This window comes from Microcaecilia unicolor, chromosome 5 (assembly GCF_901765095.1).
Source record: "Microcaecilia unicolor chromosome 5, aMicUni1.1, whole genome shotgun sequence".
Classification (NCBI taxonomy): Eukaryota; Metazoa; Chordata; class Amphibia; order Gymnophiona; family Siphonopidae; genus Microcaecilia; species Microcaecilia unicolor.
The window spans coordinates 161,235,246-161,260,262 of record NC_044035.1 but is presented as its reverse complement, the minus strand read 5'-3'; the positions used below and the strand labels follow the sequence as shown (position 1 = coordinate 161,260,262).

At 41.0% G+C, this 25,017-nt stretch overlaps 1 protein-coding gene across 10 annotated transcripts in view; it reads left to right on the top strand.

Annotated features, from left to right (window-relative positions):
* The window catches only part of SEC31B (SEC31 homolog B, COPII coat complex component), a 277,304-nt gene extending 254,474 nt beyond the window's left edge, over positions 1-22,830 (top strand). For 9 of the 10 annotated variants that reach the window (XM_030203516.1, XM_030203517.1, XM_030203520.1 and 6 more), the window contains 3 exons: positions 8,266-8,382; positions 18,703-18,771; positions 21,107-22,830. In XM_030203516.1, the coding sequence (XP_030059376.1) occupies positions 8,266-8,382; positions 18,703-18,771; positions 21,107-21,139 (219 nt within the window). In that variant the 3' untranslated portion in view covers positions 21,140-22,830. Of the gene's footprint in view, positions 1-8,265; positions 8,383-10,419; positions 10,432-18,702; positions 18,782-21,106 lie in introns of all 10 variants that reach the window. The other variant, XM_030203524.1, reaches the window with a different exon arrangement.
* The last annotated feature ends 2,187 nt before the right edge of the window (positions 22,831-25,017 follow it).

Genomic DNA, 25,017 nt, shown 5'->3' with positions numbered 1-25,017 from the left:
CTCTGTGCTTTAGAAGAGATGGACTGGAGATATACCTCCTATATAAAGAAAAGAAAGTGTTGGATATACCATGCCCCATATGATTTCCAAATCGTCAAAGCATATAGCTTATTCCTCCAAAACCAGAATGACAGAGGTTGATCTTGAAACCAGTGGTTGAGGATACATTTTTTCCCCACTATACAAGTCTTCCTCAAAAACTGCTTCACCCCGCTTCCCGGAGCCTCATAAAAGCTAGGTTTGTTAAAGAGAATCCCAACACCAGACAGTTGTAATTGAGATCCTAGGGTCTGTTGTAAATAATTAACTAAAGCTCCCCAGGAGATCCTGATAATTCTATAGCTCCACAGTGCATGAAAGAGTGTTATCAGGTGCTTGACATTTTAAACATTGTGAGGCACTAGCACAATCCACATGGAAAGCTTGCCTTTGGGGAAAAATATGCTTGATGGATAATACGAAATTGACATTCCCACAACTCAGAGCTGTGTACTATCTCTGAAATGGCTTTAATTAAGTTTTAAATTGACTGTAATCTAAGGGTCACCTCATTTCCCCAGCCCAGGTCACCTTCAAAGAGTCATCACTTACCCGGTTGGACACTACTCAGTGCTTTATGTAGCCACGAGATAGAATTCCTGCCCAAGGCATCTCCCTGAAGAAAATGAATTACCCAGACGAGAAGCTAAATCTTGTGAATCCAGTGACAAAATATAATGGGATAATTGCAAGTAAGCATCTGCCAGCAACAAAGCAACTCACTGCTGCAGATCTGCAAAAGATAAAATAGAACCATCCTCTTGCAGCAAGTGTTCTATGAGAGAGATACTCAATGTTCTCCAACATAGGAATACCATATTGTCCATCCCAGGGGAAAAGTCTGCATTGCCCACGATCAGAAGGAGGTCACTACTATTAGGATTTTGCCTCCATAGTCTTTTTCAGTTCAAAGTCTTTTATTAAATTTTACAGTATTAACAACAAAACATTGCTGATAAGGCAAAAAGAAGGAAACAAACCATTGAACTATATATAGACAAATTTAATACATATGTCCAACACAGCTGAATATTAGGAGTTAAACCGACGATGTGAATGTGACCAGAGAAGATAGATAAGTGATATAATGTGTCTTGTAATATTAGTAATATTTAGTAATAAAATCAATAAAATAAGATATGCATTTCCAAATAGCAGTAAGTATGCGTGTAACAAATATTGTATTATATTATGTTGCAACAGTATATTCTAGTAAGGGAGCCCAGATTTTATCACATTAAAGAATTGATTTTCTCAGCTGCAACACGCTCATATTTAGATATGAGGCAGATGGAGTTCCACCATGGTATACATTCAGTTTTTTGAAAAGTCCTTTCAATTTTGAAGTATCTATTTAATAGCAACATGTATTAATAGAAGTAATAGCTTAGATTCATCATCAGACAAATATGCTAAGGGTCCTTGGGAGCTTTCGATTAAAATATTGTATTGTAAGCTTCCGTGATTAGAAGAATTTGGCTGATTTTGGACCGTGCTTTATTCCAGTACTGAGACAGCAAGGGGCAGTCATATACTGGGTGTTTTAGTGACCCTTCTGATTTTTTTGCAAGACCAGCAGACTGTATTGTCATTCCTGTTGATTTTAGCTATTTTGGCAGATGTCCATAATGCTCTGTTCATGAAGAAGTATTATTGATAAACTACTCTCCATGAATGATGCAGAAGCCGCAAAAGAATACTACCCTGGAATTCCACAGGAATCCTGGAAGACTGGGCATGCAATAAATAGTTTAGGTGCCAAAGCAAAAAATAATCCTTTCTCCTGCCGGGCTTGCACCCAGTTTGAAACCAGCTATTTTGGGCATTCCAGGGGGTGGAGTTGGCACTTTGCAGACTTTCAGCACTTAACCAGCTAAGATGACCCGATAAGTAGGATTGCATAAAACAGTCTTGTCTTTATGCAATTCTTCTCAACCGGTTCAGTGTAAAAGTATATAAGTATTGCCATATTGGGACAGACCAAAGGTCCATCAAGCTCAGCATCCTGTTTCTAAGAGTGGCCAATCCAGGTCACAAGTACCTGGCAAGATCCCAAAAAAGTACAATACATTTTATGTTGCTTATCCTAGAAATAAGCAGTGAATTTTCCCAAGTTCATTTTAATAATGGTCTATGGACTTTTCCTTTAACAAGCTATCCAAACCTTTTTTAAACCCCGCTAAACTAACTGCTTTTACTACATTCTCTGGCAACGAATTCCAGAGTTTAATTATACGTTGAGTGAAGAAAAATTTTCTCTGATTCATTTTAAATTTACTACGTGCAGCCTAGTCCTAGTATTTTTGGGAAGAGTAAACAAGCGATTCATGTCTACCCGTTCCATTCTACTCATTATTTTATAGACCTCTATCATATCTCTCCTCAACCATCTTTTCTCCAAGCTGAAGACCCCTAACCGCTTCAGCCTTTCCTCAGGGAAATCTCATCCCCTTTGTCATTTTCGTCGCCCTTCTCTGTACCTTTTCTAATTCCACTATATCTTTTTTGAGATGCGGCAACCGGAATTGAACACAATATTCAAGGTGCGGCCGCTCCATGGAGCGATACAAAGACATTATAACTTTATCATTTTTGTTTTCCATTCTTTTTCTAATAATACCTAACATTCTATTTGCTTTCATAGCCGCCGCCACACACTGAGCAGAGGGTTTCAACATATCATCAGTGACGGCACCTAGATACCTTTCCTGGTCGGTGACTCCTAACGTGGAATCTTGCATTACATAGCTATAATTTGGGTTCCTCTTTCCCACATGCATCACTTTGCACTTGCTCACATTAAACGTTATCTGCCATTTAGATGCCCAGTCTGATAAGGTTCTCTTGTAATTTTTCACAATCCTCTCTTGTTTAATTACCTCACTTGTTATTCCCATCTCTAGATCATTTATAAATATATTAAAAAGCAGTGGTCCTAGTGTCATGTAGGTGAATGTTTCCTTGTCTGTGCTCACCTCGCCCTCTGGTGGCCAGAACCGGTGGCTGCTATGGACTGTCACCAGTTCCAGACTTTAGCCCAGTCCGGTCCGGATCTTCCAGGCTGCCAGACTTGCTTCTCTTGTTTGTGCCTGAACAGCTCCCGTAGCTGCCTTGTGATTCCAGCAGCTGAATTTCAGCAGCTGATGGGCTTTATTAACCTGCTGCAAAACTTCTGTGTTTGCCTTTGCATCGTCTAAGGTCCCTGGTATGGGGGTGTGCTCTGTGCACTTCTGCCTAGTCCGGTTTCTTGTTTGAGTTTCTGGTCCTGTTCTAGTTAGTCTGTGTGTAGTTTAGCTTAGGTTTATTGCTTTTTCCTAGTCTTGTTTCTGGTCTGTCTTCCTGGTCTAGTTTCTGTTCGTCTGTCTCTCTTTCTTAGTGGCTGCGTGGCAGCTTTCAGTCCTGTCTCTTTTCTGTCAGTGTTTGTACCTTGTTTCAGTGGCTGCTTGTCAGCTTTCAGTTCCTGTCCTTTAGCTCGTCCATTTCCTGCTTTGTGTAGTATTGTCTGTCTGTGAGTCCTAGCCCAGTTTCCTGTCTTGCTGCCCATGTATATTCCTTTCCCCTCTGACCCTCAGTCTCTGTTCAGCCTAGTTGGTATTCAGTTCCTGCCCTGTCCGGTAAGTCCTGCCAGCCGCCTGCACCCAGGGGCTCAACTCCTGAGGAACGGCGGTCAAGTGCAGGTGAAGTCTAGCTGCCCCTGTCAGAGTTCTGCCTTGTCTCTGGCGTGGGGTGGTTTTGCCTGCCACTGCTGCTCCACGGCAGTGGCCCAAGGACTCACGAACCTAGTTTCTGCTTTGAAAACATGACACCTAGAACAGACCCCTGGGGAACCCCACTATCTACCCTTTTCCATTGAGAATACTGACCATTTAACCCTACTCTCTGTTTTCTATCTTATTAACCAGTTTTTAATCCACAATCCATGAGTTACTTTGTCAAGCGCCTTTTGAAAATCCAGATACACAATATCGACCGGCTCACCTTTATCCAAATGTTTGTTCACCACTTTGAAGAAATGTAACAGATTGGTGAGGCAAGATTTCCCATCACTAAATCCATGTTGGCTTTGTCTCATTAATCCATGCTTTTGAATATGCTCTGTAATTTTGTTCTTTATAATAGTCTCTACCATTTTGTCTGGCACCAATGTCAGACTCACTGGTCTATAATTTCCTGGATGTCCTCTGGAACCTTGTTTAAAATTCGGCATTACATTTGCCACACTCCAATCTTCCAGTACCATTCTTGATTTTAAAATAAATTACATATTACTAACAATAGTTTCACAAGTTAATTTTTCAATTGTATCAGTACTGTGGCATGAATACCATCCGGTCCAGTAGATTTGCTACTCTTCAGTTTGTCAAATTGCCCCATTTCATCTTCCAGGTTTATAGAGATTTCAGTTTCTGTAACTCGTCAGCTTTGAATACCATTTCTGGCACCGGTATCTCTCCCAAATCTTCCTCAGTGAAGACCGAAGTAAAGAATTCATTTAATCTCTCCACTATGGCTTTGTCTTCCCTGAATGCCCCTTTTATCCCTCTGTCATGTAGCGGTCCAATCGCTTAACCAGTTATGTTTTGTCCGGATGTGTATGCCTGGATATTCAGTTCTGGAGCCTGGACATGGCCCAGCATTGAATATTTGGGGATAAAGCTGCCGGTGGTCAGCAAGACACCGACCACTGCCGGGCCCATAGTTTTTTTTATCATTGCAGTTAAGTACATAAGTGTTGCCATACTGGGACAGACCGATCCATCAAGCCCAGTATCCTGTTTCCAACAGTGACCAATCCAGGACACAAGTACCTGGCAAGATCCCAAAACAGTACATACATTTTATGCTGCTTATCCCAAAAATAAGCAGTGGATTTTCCCATTTTAATAATGGCTTATGTATTTTTCTTTTAGGAAGCTATCAAACCATTTTTAAACCCCGCTAAGCTAATTGCTTTTACCACATTCTCTGGCAACGAATTCCAGAGTTTAGTTGCATGCTAAGTGAAGAAATATTTTCTCCAATTTGTTTTAAATGTACTACTTTTAGCTTCATTGCTTGCCCCCTAGTCCTAGTATTTTTGGAAAGAGTAAACAAATGATTACCACTTCACTCAGTATTTTGTATTCCTCTATCATATCTCCCCTCAGCCATCTTTTCTCCATGCTAAACAGTCCAAGCCATTTCAGCCTTTCCTCATAGCGAATTCATCCCATTCCCTTTATCATTTTCGTCGCTCTTCTCTGTATGTTTTCTAATTCCACTATATCTTTTTTTGAGATGGGGGAACCAGAATTGCACACAGTATTCAAGGTGCGCTTGCACCATGGAGCGATACAATGGCATTATAATATTCTCGTTTTTATTTTCCATTCCTTTTCTAATAATACCTAACATTTCTTTTGCTTTTTTTTGCCACCGCAGCACACTAAGCAGAGGGTTTCAAAGTATCATCCACAATGACTCCTAGATCCTTTTCCTGGTTGGTGACTCCTAACGTGGAACCTTGTTGTTCAGGTCTTGCCACAGCTGAGTAAGTGGAACTGACATGTCAGCCATCATGCTGTGGCTTTCTTCAGGGTATGATGTGAGGTCTTCAATTTGTCTTTTAGAATGGGTTCTAAATCCTGCTTGGCTGAGGTTGAGGTGGGTAGAGGGAAAGTTCATTGGTCCCAATTTTAAATTCTGGCAGGAATGAGGCTGGAAATTTATTTAAGATAGTCTGCATCTTGTAAGGGGGGGGGGGGGACAAAATTTCTGTAGGTGCTATTCTAAAACTTTGGCAGTGGGGGGCAATGTTCTAAGGAGTGGCCTGGTGCGTGCAAATTATTTTTTGTGTGTGAGTAACAAGTTTTAAAAACCAACAATTTTTGAGCACCAGTATTAGCAATGGATTTCTGTATATAGAACAAAAAAAAGGTTTTTTATTTTGAGCAATCGTGAAATCTGTGAGTGATGCTCCTAAAATGTATGAGCAATCGCTCATGCGCTCTGCTTAGAGGGAACATTGGTGGAGAGGAATGAGTGATTGCTGAGCTTTGTTTAGGATGAGCCCTTTGTAGTCATTGAACTTATTAGAGTGTCTTGATAGCTCACTTTCCCACCTCAATCTTCTTCCGTCCCAAGGAAACTACCTGCCTCAAACCCCAACCAATCAGGTTTGAGAATCCACTATATATAAAGACAAACTGCTGACCTCGCAGCATACCTGTGGGATATAAATGTCACAAATAAATACCCTGAAGGAAGCATGATGGCTAAAATGTCAGTTCCTCTTACTCAGGCGCGGCAAGACCCGAACAATAATAAAATTATGGGTCTGATAGTCAGCCCATGGTGTTCAGTGTTTTGCTGATCAATGGCAGTCTTATCCCCGAATATTCAGTGCTGGGCCATGTCCAGGCTCCAGCACTGATTATCTGGACATACTCGACGTGACAAGACGCAGACACCTGTAACAAACATGAAGCCTGAGAGAACCATAATTTTGTATTTTATCTAACCTTAGTGTGTACTAAGGAATGTGGATGAGTGTTATGTATATTTGATTTATTATCAATTGTGTTTTCCTTTGAGGTATTTGTAATTATTGTAAACTGCCTTGCTGATGATAATTAAAAAAAAAAAAAAAAAAAAAAAAAAAAAAGGTGGTCTATCAAATATAATAAACCATCATCCAATCTAATAAGTTAGCTGTCATATACTAATTGAGAGCAAGATTTTTGTGGATATCTACTTGCCAATATGTGTCTTTAAAATCTAATGATTTGATTGTGTAGATTTTCCCTCCCAGTATTTTATAAAATATAATTTGGTAGTGGTATAATGGCATTATTGTCCCATTGCTATATGTCTGTGTCCTTCTCCGGTTTAGTCAGTCTTGTCTCCCTCCCACTTCCTCTGGATAATTAAATCCAAGTGCTTTTTTTGTCTTCCTGCTGGCAGAGGTCTGAAACAAAAGCCTCCTGGAGCTGAATTCTTTAGTCCTACCCGTATGCCTTCAGGGGTTGCCATTGGAGCATATGATCACTTCCCCTTTTTACCATAGAGCCCCTTGCACCACCAGTGAGCCAGTCCTCACTGGCACTGTCAGATGAGTGATTTGAAGCCACCAAGTGCTGCTGCCAAGCAACAGGGGCAGCTCATCCTGCTAGATTTTGCTGCTCATTGTGCGATTGCCATGGGGGCAGCACTTGAGCAGCAGAGCATTTAGCAAAGTCTGCAACAGTGCTGAAGTTTTTCATTCTCAGGACATGGAAATCTTTCTTACCACAGAACATCTCGTGCTTTTGAGAGTAGTGTCATTCGCATGTAATCAGTATAAGAAAACAAGTTGAATTCTGACACCAGAAGATAAAAGGGCATCATTTGAAAGCTCTGAAGGCAATTTGGGGTGAGTGAGAGGGTCTTAATGTGTAATTGCTATGCACTGCCATGAGAGAAATTTTAAAAAGGAGACAGTTGAAAATGTGTGTATGTATGTGTATATATATGTATATATGTGTGTGTGTGTATATATATATAAACGTATGTGTGTATTCACAAGCAAGTAAGAAGTGTTGGCAGCTCTGAAAAGAATACAGGTGAAATAATTACAAAGTGATAAATTAATAATCAGAGGGAATAGGCTAAAAATGGCAGAAACCCATGAACTTAGACTTAACTGTAGTTTGTTTTACCTCCCTGTCCATTTTATGATGACATGCTTACATGAGGATAAGCTATAGTTTGTTTTACCTCCCTGTCCATTTTGTGGTAGCGTGGTTACATGTGAGACAGTTAACTGTGGTATGACTATCTTGCATGTTGGTGATGAAAGCCTCTAAATAGTTAAGTACGGTATCAAAAGTTCTATTCAGAGTTTGCTGGCAATCTTCCCTTAAACTGTTAGTGTCATCCTGATACTTTGTTCAGAATGATGATGTTCAGGTGTGCCTGTGGCTTCTCTGAGGGTTGGCAACAGAGGCCTGAGGTAGACTGACATATGTACAGGATATTTATATAAAAATAAGGTTCCTTTACAGTCTGCAGTATCTTTCCCAAATTATATATGTTTTCAAAACATTGTTTAGAAAAATATTAGATTTTGAAGGGAAAAAAGACAAGCTAGCTTGCAAGTTCAGTTTTAAACAGAAACTTTAAAACACTAACAGTGAGGCCTACCCTGACTGACTGTGGAGAACTAACTGTACGATTTGATTTACTGTCTACTGCTTGTGTAACCCCTAGTTACTCCAGATGCCTGTGGAAAGAATTGAAAAGAAAGCACTACCAGCAGAGCACCATCTATTAAAAAAAACCTTGGAGGAGCTGGTACAACGATGCTCCGTAGCTGCAACTGACCCAGTGAGTATCTTAACATCTATTACTCTTAAATACTGTGGGCTCAAAATTCAGAAAATGCTGAGGTGCTAAATTTATGCTCCTGAGTTAGCCTCCTAAATTTGTGCCTTATTTTCAGCCAAACTTAGGAGCATAACTTTTCAGTTGAAAATTCATCTTAATTTAGGAGCTTAACAATTTAGGCCTGCCATTCGTTTACCTAGATTTATGAGCCTAATACTGAAAACTGGTGCTGAATTTCTAACTTCTTTTCTCCACCCTATATCTACTCCTGTTGCCACCCATAGTTCAGTGAAATTTTGAGTAAAAATGTATGCACTCAGCCCTAGTAAATGTTTGAAGACGCCAATTTGAGTATAAATTTCAAAGTTAGGAGCATAAATCCTTTGAATTTCATGCCCTCTGTTCATAGCCTGTAATCCCAAGTCTGTATGTCACTGGTTTTTGCTGGCACACACTGCATTCACAGCGTCCTCAAAATTGCTTGTGTAAGTATTCTGTAGTATTGCCCCATACACATTTAAGGGGTAGTTTTGTAAAGATTTTTTGTATATGTGCCTCTATACACATGTAAAATGCCTTCTTTAAAATTATCCTCTGTATACAAGTATGTGCTTTGATAGGCAGGGATGTACTTGTACAAATCACAGCTGTAGGTGTGTATGGGGCAGAATCATGATGTATGGTTTATAAAATATGTACTGAAGCATGTATATATGTGGCCACATTGTAGTTTCAATTTTGGCAGATTTTGTGCTGATGTTTTATAAAGATGTGCATAGGGGCATTTTTCAAAGAACGTCCAAGTCAGAATTTGGACATCCTGCTCATAATGTCCAAAAAAAACCCATCCATCTCTCAGTAATTTTTGAAAGGAAAAATGTTGGGATTTCCTGTTGGAAAATACGTGAGAAGGATATTCTTGCATTGAAAACGTCCAAAATATGAATGCCAACAAAGCAGACACAAACACTGTTTGATACCATTTGTGGTCAGTGCAATGGACTTTAAATAAATAACGGGACCCAGGTACAAATCCTACCTTAATTCCATTATATGTTGTTGTGAGCCCTCCAGGAACAGGTAAAAAAACCTACTGTATGACTTTCCAGGATGGCAGCATCAGGAGTGTCCACCCTTTTATAGAGCTTGGTATCATCCTTCGGGGCAACTGATTCTAAAAGCAATTCCCATGATATTTTTGTAGATAAAACGGCAAAGTTATGCTGGATTGATAAAGGAAGACATGTCATCTAAGAAAAGCCTGGAAAGATTCCAATATTTTACAGTGCAGGGCAAGAAACAGAAGTCAGACCTGGCGAGGTCCGGGATGGGCTTGAAAAAGATACCACAGATTCTTTCCGATTTGGAGGAAGAGGAGCAGAGCGAGGACCAGGTGGATCATGGCAAGATTACCAAATCCAATGTGGTGGACTGGTTTCAAGAGGGGAAAGCTGACTTGGCAGGGGTCTGCTAAGATATACAAGACACTTTAAAAGATATCAGGGCTGAAATGGGAGAACTCGGTACCTGAGTAGGTGAGATTGAAGACAAGTTAGCCTCTGTTCAGGGTCAAGTGAAACGTGTTAAAAAGCTCAGTCACCAAAGATAGTCTGGCTATACAGGAACTGCGAGAGCAAGTGGAGGACCTGAAAAACAGGTCCAGAAGATGCAATTTGCGATTCAGAGGTATTCCTGAAACAGAGCCGAGGAGAGGCCTGTGCACCTCCACATTCAGAGGGCTCATAGGGCACTGGCCCGGTACGCGAGTCTGCGCCAAGAGATACTGTAGCCTGTTTTGCTGATTACCCTACTAAAGAGCAAATTTTAGCTAAAGCATGTCAACAGCCCGAGATTGTTTGGAAAAACTGCAAGATAGAAGTGTACCAGGACTTGGCATGGTCTACCCTCCAAACATGGGTTCATTACTATTGGCTTTTTCCCTATGCAGTCTGGTTTACAGTGGCGGAGAAATCACAGAAAGTGAAGACACCAGAAGCCTTGCGAGGCCGCCACTGGAAGTCTCAGCAGCCATTTTAGAAAAAGCAGAGAGTAGAGGATCAGCGCTGCAGCAAAGGGCAGGAAAGAGTGGGGATGTTCCCTGCTTCGAAGAAGCCACTAGACTACCAGGGTGCCTCAAGCTATGTGCCGGGAGGGCACCCAGGGTCGGAGGGGAGGTGGATGGATAGAGTTGGGATTTGGGAATCGATGGTAGAAATGGTAAGTCTGTTTCCCCTTCCTAGCGCCATCGTCATCGCCGTACACTCAAAACAAAGCGAGCAAACCTATGAGCTGCTGCGTCCACATTGTCGTTCTTTATTGTTGGTGGCATTTTTATTTAATCTCCCTTATATTTTCAAACATGCCAGCTTGTGCAGCATATGGATACACATAGAGGAAGTATGATGACGGAATAACTTTTTATAGGTAGAGTAGTAATTTGTTATAAATCGTAATCAGTCTGTTATGTGGAGGGGCTGGTTATAGGGACACCCTAGCACTGTTATATTCGTGCAGAGATTTCTTTTCTCCTGGTAAAGGGCCACTAAGATAGACAACATGTTATGAGAATCAGGTGCTTAAAATTCAGAGTTTCTATCTATTATTTATCATATTTATATCCCATATTAAACATGAATTAGGTTGAAACCTGGGAGCATTTAAAATCTTTTTTTTTTCCTGTGCCTACATCAAAAGAAAAAGATAACAACGTAACATAGTAAATGACAGCAGATAAAAACCTACATGTGGGAACTTGCTCCTTTTTGTTTTTGAATTGCGGTGGTGTATTATAAAAATGCACTTTCCTTTTTTATTACTACTTTTTCACAGAAAGGTGTTGAATAATTAGGGAAGGGCTTCCTTCATGCAGAAGTTTTGTCCAGCATCAGTCTTACATGTGCCAGCATTGTCCAGTTCAGCACACTATTAGCCGCCAAGTTCATACAAAGTTAATTATGTTCAGTAGAAAATAAATCTGTTGCCTCAGGCTGCTTGCTATGTGAACATTCCATCACAGTTTCATTATCGCTACCAAATATTACATATTACGGCCATTTGCTTTAAACTTTGTTTTAATTCATTTATCCAGTCGTTGTCCAATCTTTACATGCACATGATTTTGCTTTTTAATCCCAAAGGTGGTTGAACAATTAGGTATAAACTGTGTTGTTTCTGATTTTATTTGTTTTGGAATTTAGACTGCTTTGGGTCCTGTGCTGATCTGTACATCTGCTGTCTTAGAGTACGGAAGAAAATGATTTATGTTACTTTTACTAGTATTTTTACTGCTTATAGAATCTGGTTTTCTTGGGGGGGGGGGGGGATTGTCAAGGTGACTGCGGCAAGGAGTTGGCTGGGATGGAGGAAATTATTTGCATTGGGGATGGGTTAGATTCCAGTGGGGATGGGTTGAATTTCTGTCCCCATGCAACTCTAATTCCAACACAGTTCTCGTCTCCACGACCTCCATCGGGAGGCCATTACACGCTTCCACCACCCTTTCTGTGAAAGAGTATTTCCTTAGTTTCCTCCTAAGCCTATTTCCTCTTATCTTCATCTTATGACCTCTCATTCTGAATTTTCCTTCATTTGAAAAAGGCTCATCTCCTGTACATTAATGCCACTGAGGTATTTAAACAGCTCTATCATATCCCCTCTCTCCCGCTTCTCTTCCAGCTTATACATGTTGAGATTTATAAGCCTGTCCTTATACGTTTTAAGGCAGAGACCTCTTACCAATTTTGTTGCCGCCCTCTGGACCGACTCCATCCCGTTTATAGCTTTCTGTAGGTGCAGTCTCCAGAACTGCATGTAGTACTCCAAATATGGTCTCACAAGGGCACTATCACCTCTTTTTTTTTTTCTTGCTGGTCATCCCTCTCCTTATGAACCCAAGTATCCTTCTGGCTTTGACTGTCATCCTTTCTACCTGTTTGGCCACCTTAAGTTCATCAGACACAATCACTCCCAAGTCCCACTCTTCTTTCATACATAGAAGCACTTCACCCCCTAAACTGTACCCTTCCCTTGGATTCTTGTAACCCAAGTACATGACCTTGCACTTCTTAGCATTAAATCTTAGTTGCCAAATATTGGACTATTCTTCAAACTTTGCTAGATCCTTCCTCGTGTCAACCACCCCCTAAGGAGTGTCCACCCTATTATAGATCTTGGTATCATCTGCAAAGAGACAAACCTTATCAGACAGTCCTTCCGCAATATCACTCACAAAGATGTTAAAAAGAGCCAGCCCAAGTACCGACCCCTGTGGTACACCACTGATACCCTTTTCCTCAGAGCAAGCTCCATTTACCATTATCCTCTGTCTCCTCCCTTTAACCAGTTTTTGACCCAGTTGGTCATTTCAGGTCCCATACCGAGGGCACTCAGTTTATTCATCAGTTGCCTGTGTGGAACCATGTCAAAGGCTTTGGTAAAATCCAAGTATGATTCATCTCAGTTTCCATAGTGTTTTGAAGCTTTTTGATGTGATTGCCGCAACTTGGTCTTCCAGGGTCAGATGTTTGTTGAGAATGATTCCTAGTATTTTTATTTGTGTTTTGATTGTATAAGATTATTGATCTATTATGAGGTTTTAGTAAGTAGTGGGATTGTGCTGTCTGGATAAAACCATGAGTTTGGTTTTGTCATGTTTCAGTTTAAGTTTGACAGTTGTGGCCCAATTTTCTATGAGTTCAAGTCCTTTTTTGGCGTCCAGCATCTCTGTGATGCTATTGTTGAATGGTATGTAGATGGTTACATTGTCTGTGTATATGAATAGGTTTAAACCCATTTTTTCCAGTTTCTTGCCAAGTGGAGCCATCAGGACATTGAATAATAATGGTGATATCGGGGACCCCCACATTCAGGGATCCAAGAAGTTGAAAATTTTATTGGACATCTTGACAAGGTAGAATCTAGTTCTTAGAAAACCGTTGAACCATGCTGCTACTGTAGAAATATAGGATACAAGCATAGCCATAAATCATGAAGTGGGCCTAAGAGACCAGTGTACTAGGCCTCAGTGACTCCTGTGTGACTTCTTTATGAGTCAAGAACTCATGATCTGCTGAGAAACCCTTGTGGGCAGATAAGAATAAGGAAGGGGCGAGGGTGCAGAAACAGGACAATATGGGTCACCTTTTCAGTCATACTGTTTTGTAAACTCTCTGAGGTGGGAATGGATAAATTTTAAAGGGATACGTGATTGTGCATCAAGTCCAAGCATCGAATTGTAACATTCCCAAGTTTCTAATGTCAGCGAACCTCTTGGCAAAGATTGAACATAATGTCTAATCTGTAAATACAAAACTACAGGAAGTAGGGCACTCACTTGGAGTAATTCTCAAACACCTATGTGATAATAAGGGAAGAGTCTCATATAGTCACCACGGCCGATTTCACTTCACCCATACGGTGAACCTCTGCTCGTGTATATTTTTAATCACAGACTCACCCCCCCCCCCCCCACCTTTCCTTAATATGTAGAACTTAATTCGCTCTATACATTACAATAATCATCTCATACTTAGTTGATACTGTTTGTGCTGATGGCTAAATAACACTTATCTGTATATGCCGGTGTGCTCATAGTCCCCGACAGGTGCCTGTTTCGCTGTCCAAGCTTTGTTAAGGGGGAGTCATAGCACTGGACTATCTGATTGCCTTCTTATCGCTGTGTAGATGGGGAAGTGGGCGCCATCTTGTCTTCTTCCTGCTTAGTCCGATCTTGCCCTCGGCATGGTGGTTTGACCGACATTTGCGACGCTGATGTGCTCAGATATTTGTCCATAGACTCCGCTGTCTGCAGAATGAGTTTGTTGTTCAAAAAGATTGTCCCATCAGTGTAAAGAGTTGTTGAGAGGGGCACTGGTTCTCGCAGCGTTCTGAAATGCGTCTGCTGCTGCTCACAGCATCACGTGACCCCCCCCCCCTATTGTTTTTGTCAGCAATGGTATTGATGCTACTGGTCTGTAATTAGTGAGTTCACTAATCTTTCTGGTGGCGTCTTTAGAGATTTGAGTGAGTATGATGTTGCCCTCGTCAGAAGGGAAATGGCCTCTCGAGAACATGTATTCTATGTGTTCAGTTAAGCGTTTGATGAACCAATCTGGTGGGTTTTCCGTCATGTAGTGTGGGCAGCTGTTTAGTAGGCAGTTGGTGTATGCATGTTTTGCCAGTAGTGCTTTAACTGAGCTGGTTGTTGGTATCTTAAAGGAGGACCGGATTCTGTCTGCTTTGATATGGTCCTCGTTAATTTCACATTCCTGTAGGAAATCTGAGTAGTGTTTTTGTTGCAGCTAGGTTTGATCTTATTTTTATTTTTTCCTTGAAATATTATGCAATCTCATCTGTTGTTGGTGGTTTTTCGTTTGATGTTAGCAGACCTTGTGTGTTCAGGACGTTTTTCATTAGTTCATTTTTTTTTTTCGGGTTTATCTTTTCTGGGCGCACATATGTGCTATAGAATTCCGCTTTGGCTCTTTTTATGGTGTGTTTGTACTTGCTTAGGGCTTTCCTCCATGCGGTTTTGTTCATGTCTGATTTGTTTTTGGACCATTTTCTTTCTTTCCTGCACAGTTTTTTCATCTCTAATAGTTCCTCGTTGAACCAGGGGTGCAGTTGTCATGTCCTCTTAGTTTTCATTTTGATTGGTGCTATTTCATTTGATGTGTTTCCACTTAGTTTGTCCCAGTTTCTCATGAAGTGAATGTTGGTGAGTATTATGTTTATTTGTTTGGTCATTCATTGTTGTTGACCAGAAGCTACGGTTGTCCGCTTTTCTTCTGGTTAAGGCAGTGTGTAGTGTCCTCAGTTCTCTGTTTTTGCTGTTCTCTTTCCATTGAAGGGTGAAGGTTGGTTTGTTATGCTCTGACCATGGCACCTCTGCTCAGTCATGATTCTCTATTATATGGTTGTTATTGTCTAAGAGTCTCTAAGCTAGTATGTCTAATTGGTGACGTGATGAGGTGGCTGGTGCCGTTTTGAAGTTCTGTTGGTTCAGGAAGTTAGAAGCCTGGTGTTAGCGTCATATTGCTTGTCTGGGTGTAGATTGATATTACCTAGTAAAAGGACATTTGAGAAGTTTGTGCAAATGTTTGATACGAAGTCCGTGAAGTTGTCCTGGGCATTAAACCATCTTCCAGGCAGGTGGTAGAAAAGTATACCGCATGATTGATCAGTTAATGCTGAGTCTGTGATTTTTGCATGCCATGATTTATTTATTTGGATTTTGCTCACACCTTTTTCAGTAGTAGCTCAAGATGAGTTACATTCAGGTACTACTACTACTTAACATTTCTAGAGCGCTACAAGGGTTACGCAGCGCTGTACAGATTAAGAAGAAGGACAGTCACTGATCCAAGGAGCTTACAATCTAATGGGCGAAATGTCAAGTAGGGGCAGACCAGATTTCCTGAATAGAGGTATGGTGGTTAGGTGCCGAAGGCGACATTGAAGAGGTGGGCTTTTAGCAAGGCTTTGAAGATGGGCAGGGAGGGGGCCTGGCTTATGGGCTCAGGGAGTTTGTTCCAGGCATGGGGTGAGGCGAGGCAGAAAGGGCGGAGCCTGGAGTTGGCGGTGGTGGAGAAGGGTACCGACAGGAGGTACACTGGATATTTCTCTGGCCCAGGTGGGCTCACAATCTAATTTTGTACATGAGGCAATGGAGGGTTAAGTGACTTGCCCAAGATCACAAGGAACAGCAGTGGGATTTGAACCGGCCACGTATGGATTTCAAGACTGGTGCTCTAACCACTAGGCCACTCCTCCACTCCATTTCAATCGCAGAGGATATATGTTCAGCTATGGTTTCTAATGTAAAGAAAGATTTGTATATTACGGCAACCCCGCCTCCTTTCTTTTTAATTCTGTTGATGTGTGTTATTTTATATCCTGGAGGGCATAAGCCAAGCAGCCATGTTTCTGTGATGACTAGTATACATAATTGTTCGGTTTCAATCCAGTCTCTAATTATGGTTGACTTGTTAACCGCTGATCTCACATTTTTGTAACCTATAGAAATGGATACATATGTATCAGTGTTGATGTTGGTGTACCTAACAGGCTGTAAATGTCTGTGTGTTCTATCTTTTTTGATGTTGTGGCCGTTGTGATTATTTGTGCTTATCTTTTTGGTATTGGTTAGGGTGTTGATCTCTGGTTTGTTTTGATTTTTATAGTTTGGTCTTTCCAATTGGTGAAGGTGGCATCGTCTTGCTATAATAAGTATGGGAATTTTGTTCCATTCGTTGATTGAGGCAACTTGTAAACCCGTTATACATAGTATTATCATGCAGTAGATAAACCATGATCTAATATTGGCCATAATGGGATATATTGTGGGACTTGCGGTAGAGTGGTGATAGTTAGGGGTTAATTGCCGGAGCCACCAGTGGTCTACCCAAGCCGCTTAGTAAATTTGACTTTATTCCACAGTTTTTTCCCTGATGCACAATGGTGCAAATTGTGTATTATAAAGATTGAGACAGAACAGGCAACTAAAAACTTGTGACAAGAATCCAATCTATTGTATCTAGGGGGCTCCACAGTCAATCAGAGCTGGACACAGAGACCATGAAAGAAGAGTGTTTGCTTCCCTTTTATTAGGTAGGGTTTCTCTTTCAGGCTGTCATTCTTCCAGCTGTGAAAGGAGAGTTTAGAGCGGGCTGCAGTGTAGTGCTCATGTTCATGGATTTGACAATTTCCTTAGTTTGCTGTTTGAAGGAAGGTTACAACAGACAGTTCTCTTTTTCAAGTTGCTGGTTTGGAATTACTTCAAGCAATGGAGAGAAGAGGGGGAGGTGAGCTGAACAGGAGATAGGTATTTGTAAGACAAAGGAAAGTAATTGACCTTAAGATCAGAATGCAGCTATGAGAAAAAGCTACCAGAGTGCTTGTTTTAAATTTCCACAAAACTCATGTCTCGTTGGTATTAGGTAGGTTCCTCTTTCACGCTGCCATTTTTCCTTAGTCATGCAGCTGTGAAGGGAGAGTTTAGAGTGGGTGACAGGCCACAGTGTAACTCTCATTTTCATAGATGCGTCAATTTCCCTTGTTTGCTGTTTGAAGGAAGGTTACAAATGCACAGTTCTGTTTTTCAAGTTGCTGGTTTGGAATTACTGCAGGCAATGGATAGGGGAGGTGAGTTGAGTAGGATAGGTATTTGTGAGCAAAGGATAGTAATTGACCTTAAGCACTTCTTGGAATGCATCTATGAGAAAAGCTTCCACAACGCTTGTTTTAAGTCTCCACATAACTTAAATCTTGATAGACACATTTATATATCTTTATTCATCTCAGAGTGTTTTCTTCACTTTATTGTTTAGTTCTTTTCCTAATTGCACTTAAACAGCCTTGTTTAAGTCAGAAACATTGCTTTTCTTGAGGCTGTTGTATCTTCTTCCACAGATTACTAGGGTGTTTGAAGATCTTTGATTTATTTGGTCAGAGCAGATTTTTATATTAAAGTAGGAAATATTTCAGAATTTTCTATCTATTCAGTATAACAAAAAGCCAGTTTGTCTTTGGCAACAATTAGCAGGGGAGTGGCGACTTCACAGACAGTGCTCGATGAGGGTCTGAGTCTCTTTGAAGTAGGGAAGTTGAGATTCTCTGATAGATATGTAGTCATTCATTAGAACTGCTTATTCTATTTATATTTTCTACTTTTATATCTTGAAACAAGGTAAAATCATTTTAAAGTCCATTATCTGAGTTCTAGCAGGCACTTTTGTTCACTAGAGATATCGATCTAAAGACTGTATTTCACTTCTGTGAGAACTTCATCAGGATATCAGAAATTTAGAGGTAATTTAGGTTAAAGATATGAACTTTAACTCACGGAATTGCACTTATGGTTTCATTATGCGGTTCCTGAATCCTGATGATGTTTGATGATCCAGTTGATGCAGATGCAGATCACTGGAGGCCTTTTCTTTTGTAGTTGTAGATCCAGCTCATCACAGGAAAGAGAGAGGTTTCTTGCTTGTAAAGTGCAGGGAGACAAAAAGTTGTTTTTTTCTAGTCAAAACAATGAAATTAAACTAAGTGAAAGAAAGAAAACTGAAAATCATGGCTGGTAACCCAACATATACTGAGCAGAAGTATGTAACAATTTGAGCATTAAATAAACAAATAGTGTGTTATTTAGCCTGAAATGTGGGAGCCTGATGTGAACACAGCCCTGGATTAAAGCTCAATGCCCATCATTCATATTCGGTATTCAGCTAAATAAAATTTTTTCATTATTCGTATTCGGCTCCGAATAGTAAAAATGCTATTCGGTTACAGCTCTACTAAATGTGCTCTTTTTGTGGGCAGAAAACTAAAAGGAACTGGAGGATGCGACACAGAGACTTGAATACCTGTATGACAAGCTCGAGAGCAACGGTAAGCACTTGTTAACCTTGCCAGACCTCGCTCTTGATCCTTCCATACATGTTTGATCTGTGATCTCTAGAGTACAATTTACCATATGTTTCTTACCTGAACAGGACTGAACAATGTGAAATCTGTGACTGAAAGATTATGTGCTGGTTATTTCAATTACTCTCTTACCTGTCACCAGATCGTGCTGTAATAGCTAATTGAATCTCTCCCTTTCCTCTCCAAATTATGTGAGTGCTCAAGTAGCACCTACCTCCCCCAGCTTGAGGAGCAGAAACCTGAGCCACAGATTGACCCAGTTCTGTTCAGTAGCTCAGCCTTGGGGGAATTCTATAAATGGCGCCTAAGTTAAGCACCAAATGAGGCAACTAAACTTCTGGAGTAACAATAGGAATTTAATGGATGTTAGGTGCCAAATGGAGCGAAATGGTGTTTAGGAGCCACATTGCCCTTAGGTGCTATTCTATAACGTGCCATTTTATGTGTTGAATGTTGTAACTGCAAAGGGGGTGTTCCATGAGCGGTTCAGGGGCAGGTCAGTGGGCATTATGACTATTCAGCATGTACTTAACAGTAGCATTTATGTGCCAACTGCTGATTTCAGGCGCCAGCATTATGTCAGCCATAGACATGGCGTAAGGGGATGCCTAAAGTTTGGCGCATAACTCTGGACTTATGCTAGTAGTCAGTAACAGATTTGGTGCCCAACTTACCCTTATAAAATACTAGCTTAGCACCCAGTTTTTTGACCATTTATAGAATCCTTCCTCCCCCTCCCCATATCTACCAACCCTGATCCATAATAAGAACCTAAAGGAACTTTTTATATAAGATATGAATGCATTTTATTGGGTGGATTCACTGATTCACCATTTATAATTTTAAGATCCATCTGACTGTGTGTGTATGTATATACATATATCTATATTCACATTTGCACACATGCCTATATAGAAGCCAATATTCAAAAGGGCTTATGTGTTCCGTGGCTGCTGCTTCATCTGTAAGTCCCTGTCCTTTAACATTCAGTGACACTATATGGATACTGCTAGGGCAAGCAAAAGTGGTTCGCCCAACTATAAGGTTAGTGGCAGTAATCGGCTGCTAGCCATAATAGCTAAGCAATTTAATTTAGATCAGAAAAAAAGACTGTCCTCACTTAAACCAACTATGCAGAGAGAGCACTAAATATCTCTGCTTTCCGTTTAGGCAGCAGCAGTGAGCACACCTTGTCGTGGTACTGATATATTTTTAAATACTGAATCTGGTGTTAAAAAAAAAAAAAAGCACAAAAACTCACTGCCAGGTTTGAGTATTGACCTGATTATTTTTTTTTTTTTATATCGAGGAAACACCATGGAAGGCAATTCTATAACTCAAATTGTATGGTATGCATGCCAGCACACAAGTGTCACTTTATAAGCTGGCATGTAATCAGTAGTGGCCCTACCTTTAGGCCACCTCAGGTGGGGGCCTTAGGTAGCAGTCTTCCCAGCAGTGGTATATCCTCCACACTGGCCACAGTCTGGTCTCTCTTCCCTTCCCTCTTCAGCTCCCTTACCTACCTTTGTTATTAAAGACCGCGGTGGCAACGATTCCATTCACTGCCCCTGCCACCAACACTGGCCTCTTCTTTATAGTGCGGCCCACCTCTGACATAACTTCCTGTTTCCTCAGAGGCGGGCCGCAGTAGAGAGAAGAGGCTGGTGCCAATGGCAGGGCAGCCAATGGGAATCGCTACCACCACGTGTTTTGGAAAAAAAGGTAGGCTTGGGGAAGAGGTCGAAGAAGGAAGGGGAGATGCCAGACCACGACCTGGGGGGGGGGGGGGGGGGGGGGGGGGGGGAAGCCATCTCAGCCCTCACCTCAGGCAGCAGATTGCCTAGTGGCTTCCCCTGCGTATATTGCTATAGTGATGTAACTTCCAAGGGGGCATACATATGGATAGGACATGGGCGAGCCTGTCGCTTGCATGTACAAGATACGCACGATGTGTGCTGCCTTATAAAAACACTCCCATTTATACTTGCCATAGACTGGTGCACCCAATGCATGTATATACTAGTATTCTATAGGAATTGGGCCACCCAGATTGCCATTATAGCATAAGTGCTCCCCGCACAGCACTGGGGCACCTATTATAGAATTGTCCCCTAGGTAATAGAGCCATGCCCAGTCACTTATAGCTCTACAGCATGTCCCTTCTTTCCTGTTTGGTGTGGCCTCTGACTTTCCCGTTCTCAGAAGCTGTGAAGCAGCTTCTGTACTAGTTTTCTTCCTCTGAGATTCCAGAGCCTTTGCAGTGAGAGAGTCACTGACCATTGTTTTGTGCTTGCAGCTCTCCCCCTCACATTCAGGCTGGACTCCATGAAATTTCCCGCTGCATCGAAGCTCGAAATTATCAGCAAGGTTTAATTGTTCACACGCAGGTGGTCAGCAGCAGCAACTTCAGCGAGATCTCCAACTTCATGCCTGCCCTCAAAGTCCTCATGACAGTAGCCAGCACAACTGGGTGTGTAAAACCAAGATGAGAGGTGTTACAAAGATGTGACTCTTTATTAAACTACAAATGGTTGTTTAGGGTCATTGAATTGTCCTTCACAGCTTTAACTCCTGAATGTGTTTGTAAAATAGTACCAGAAACAGATCAAAGCAGGTGTGTTTTGTGTGTGTGGGGGGGAGGGGGGGGGTTACCTATAAATCTCTTTATAGGTAAGAAACCTTCACTGCTCAACCACAGAGCTGCAATCCAGGTTTTCTAAGGTTCTTCTTGCTACAGTGACGGGAGAGTACTTTGGTATTACCTATTTGTTTATCCAGGGGAGAGAAAAGCATATTCTTAGAAGTGAATGTGACAGTGCAGTTTCTGTGCTTGCTTTTCTCCACTGCCTTGCATTTGTTCTTCATTCATATTCCTGTCTCCTCTGTCATGGATTAGAAAATTCACTACTGAACTTGAATCTGAAGCGCACACTTCATTGGTACATTAGTATTCCCCTGCCTTACTTAACAACTTATTGGTATCACCCTGCCTTACTTAGTACTTCCCAGTCTGTAGCTGAACCTCTACCTTAGGGCCTCTATTATCAAACTGCGCTAATGCCAACAAAGTCCATTCATTTTGAATGGGCTTCGTTGGGATTTGCCACGTGGGAACTGCTAGCGTAGCTTGATAAGAGGTCCTTAGTGTATATGGCATCTCTGACATCATTTATGGGCAAGTATAGTGCTGTCTGTTCTAAGAACTTGACTGCAAAAAATAGGGATCATGAGCATTCTGTGGGATATTCCTTGAATAATAGTATGACAGTTGCATATAATTTCTCCTGAGCAGCAAGGTGGTAGATATAATTTTTAAATATTGTATGAATTGTAATAAATACTGACACACAAACACTAAGTTAGCAAGGGCAAAAGATAATTCATAAGGCCTATGGTCTCATATCCATGACTTTAAATGAGTACAGAAATTAGTGTATATGAGTTAAGAAAACTTGCATTCTTGTCTGCTGGGTACACAAGATTTACCTGTATATTCTTTATCTTTCTCTATTTTCTATTGTTTCTGCACCCTCTGAGCTTCTGTTATTCCTTCTAACATATTTCTGTGTTAGCTTTGTATTTGCAGGTTTTCTTACCTTGTTGGTCCTGTTTTGCATCATGGTGAAAAAAATTCTCAAACTTACCATGTCAGATATTGATCAGTGGGACAACTCTCTGCCTGGTGTCTCTACTGAACCTACTGTTGATAAAATACAGCATTTTGTACTTTCAGTTTCTTTGTATTCCATGCTTATTTATGTTGTCCCCTTCCTGACTTCATTCCTCTTTGAGAGTTGAACCTTCAAAGTAAGTAGAGAATTTGGTCCTGTCCTGGAAGGTAATGTAGTCTGGGAGGCCTTATGCAAATGCATATTGAAATTGTCTTGCTAGGCTTCGTCCAAACTAGAACTATTATTGCAACCATCTCCTAAAGTCACCACAAGTGCCTTATTTACACTGTTGTGAAATGCTGCTGTTTTAGCTGTTTTTGACTGCACTGAAATGTCTTATTAAAATTTAAAGCACTTTTTTTCAAGAACAAGTGTTTTTTTCTTCTGTGTGTTTTTTTATTTAACCTTCTGTTAGTTCTCTGAAGTAGCAAACATATGAGGTGGCATCACCAACTGCTCCCAGTATAGAATCTTCATAGAAGTTTTCTTTATGCTTCATGTGTGAAGCATGTGTGAGTTGCCCTGCATCAGCAGTGTGTGGGTCCTTCTTCAACTTATTAATATAGTTGAGATAGAAGCCAATGCAGGTGGAAGGTGGGCGTAGAGGTTAATGTCACCCCACAGGTGTAAGACTTGTATCATTTTATTACTCAGTCACACTAGCCCAATCCAATATAAACTCAACAGAAAATCATGAGACCAATTACTGGTGATAATTTAAAGTTCACTATCAGACTTAAAATCCTGGTGTGATACAATTGCTGGATATGATTTCTATCTTGGAGAAAACAGAACATGAAGACAGAAAAAGAACACAGGGTCTACAGTAACTAGGCTGCCCATCCACACCCAACTATTAAGCTCTACCATGCCTTCTCCATCTGAGATCCTTGGTTCTTCTCCCCGTACTTCCTTGAATTCTGACATTGATCTCGTCTCTACCACTTCCACTGGGAGCTGTTCCATGTGTCAGCTATCCTTTCTATAAAGAAATATTTCCTTAGATTTTCCTTAATCCATCCCCTTTAATTCTCATCCTATAACCTCCTCATTTTCATTGAAAAAGACCTAACTTCTGAGTGGTTATACTTTGGAGATATTCAAATTGGATAACTATGTTCTTTAAATAAATGAAGAGTAATAGTTTTAAAAGCGTGTTATGTCTTTTACTGAGGTTCCTGATGTCTATTACATTTTGTTTAAAGATCAGAAACTAGTCAGTGTGATGCAGTGGTGTAGCCAGACAGCCAATTTAGGCTGGGCCCAAAATATCTCCACCCCTCCCCCCCAACTAAAGAAAATACCCAAATTTAATTTCTTCCCCCTCCTCCCACCCGGCGCCCCCTCCAATGTAAAAGAAATACCTTTGCTTGTGGGAAACCCCAAGCCCCGCCAGCCAAAGACCTCCTCCCTGCCGAACGAACCTACATCTTGGGCATCCGGCGGCAGTGTGCTCTGAGCCACTACTTGCCAGCTGCTGGCCTCCACGTGTGCTTGTTTTCACCTATATGCTACCTCACAACTCCAGGCTTCCACCCTTCACATACAAAGAGATCCATTATTTACAGCCAAGCCACAAGATACCACCGTATCTGCTCTGACCCAAGGGACAGAGACAGACATCTTGAAATCCTGACTACATCCTTCGAACGGAAAGGCTACAACCCCCAAATAATCTCCAAAATATTTCCTTCTCCCTCAAAACACCCAGGGAAAATCTGCTACAATACAAAGAAAAAAAAGCCACAGACAGAATCCCCCTTATAGTGACATACAACCCAGAGCTGGAAAAATTAAGAAAAATCATAAAAGATCTTCAGCCTCTACCCAAGAGGATGAATTACTGAAAGAGATATTCCCAGCCCACCAATGCTGGCCTTCCGACAGCCACCCAACTTAAAACACAAAATAAGTAAACACCCAACACAGACTGAAAAAGAAGAGAAGGGCACACATCCTTGCAATATATCCAGCTGCAAGCTATGCCAAAACATTTCACAGGACCCCACGGTCATTCACAAAGGAAAAATATTCAACATAAAGGAATATTTCACATGCTCATCTTCCAATGTGGTATATACATTCAGTGTTAAAAATGTAACGAAGGATGCTATATTGGAGAAACAGACCAGATGCTAAAGACAAGATTTAATTTACATAGACATCACATGAAGAATGCTGGTGCCAGTCTGGTTCCTACCCCTGTGGGGCAGCACTTTACAAAACCAGATCACTGTACCAGTGACTTCATAGTAGGAATCATGAAAGCTAACTTTAAAACAATACAGGAATGTAAGACCTTTGAAGTCAGAATGATTGAATATTTTGACACCCAATAGACAGGACGTAACAAAGATCTGGGTTTTCTAGCCCATTATAAACCATAAAGTTGTATTGCTCTGTTTATCACCCTCTCACCTATCCACCCCCATCCTGTTAGACTGTCTCTGAAATGCTTTGATGTTCCCAGGCATACCTCCTGCCCACCTCCACCCTGTTAGACTGTCAATAAAATGTTTGGATATTTCACTATATA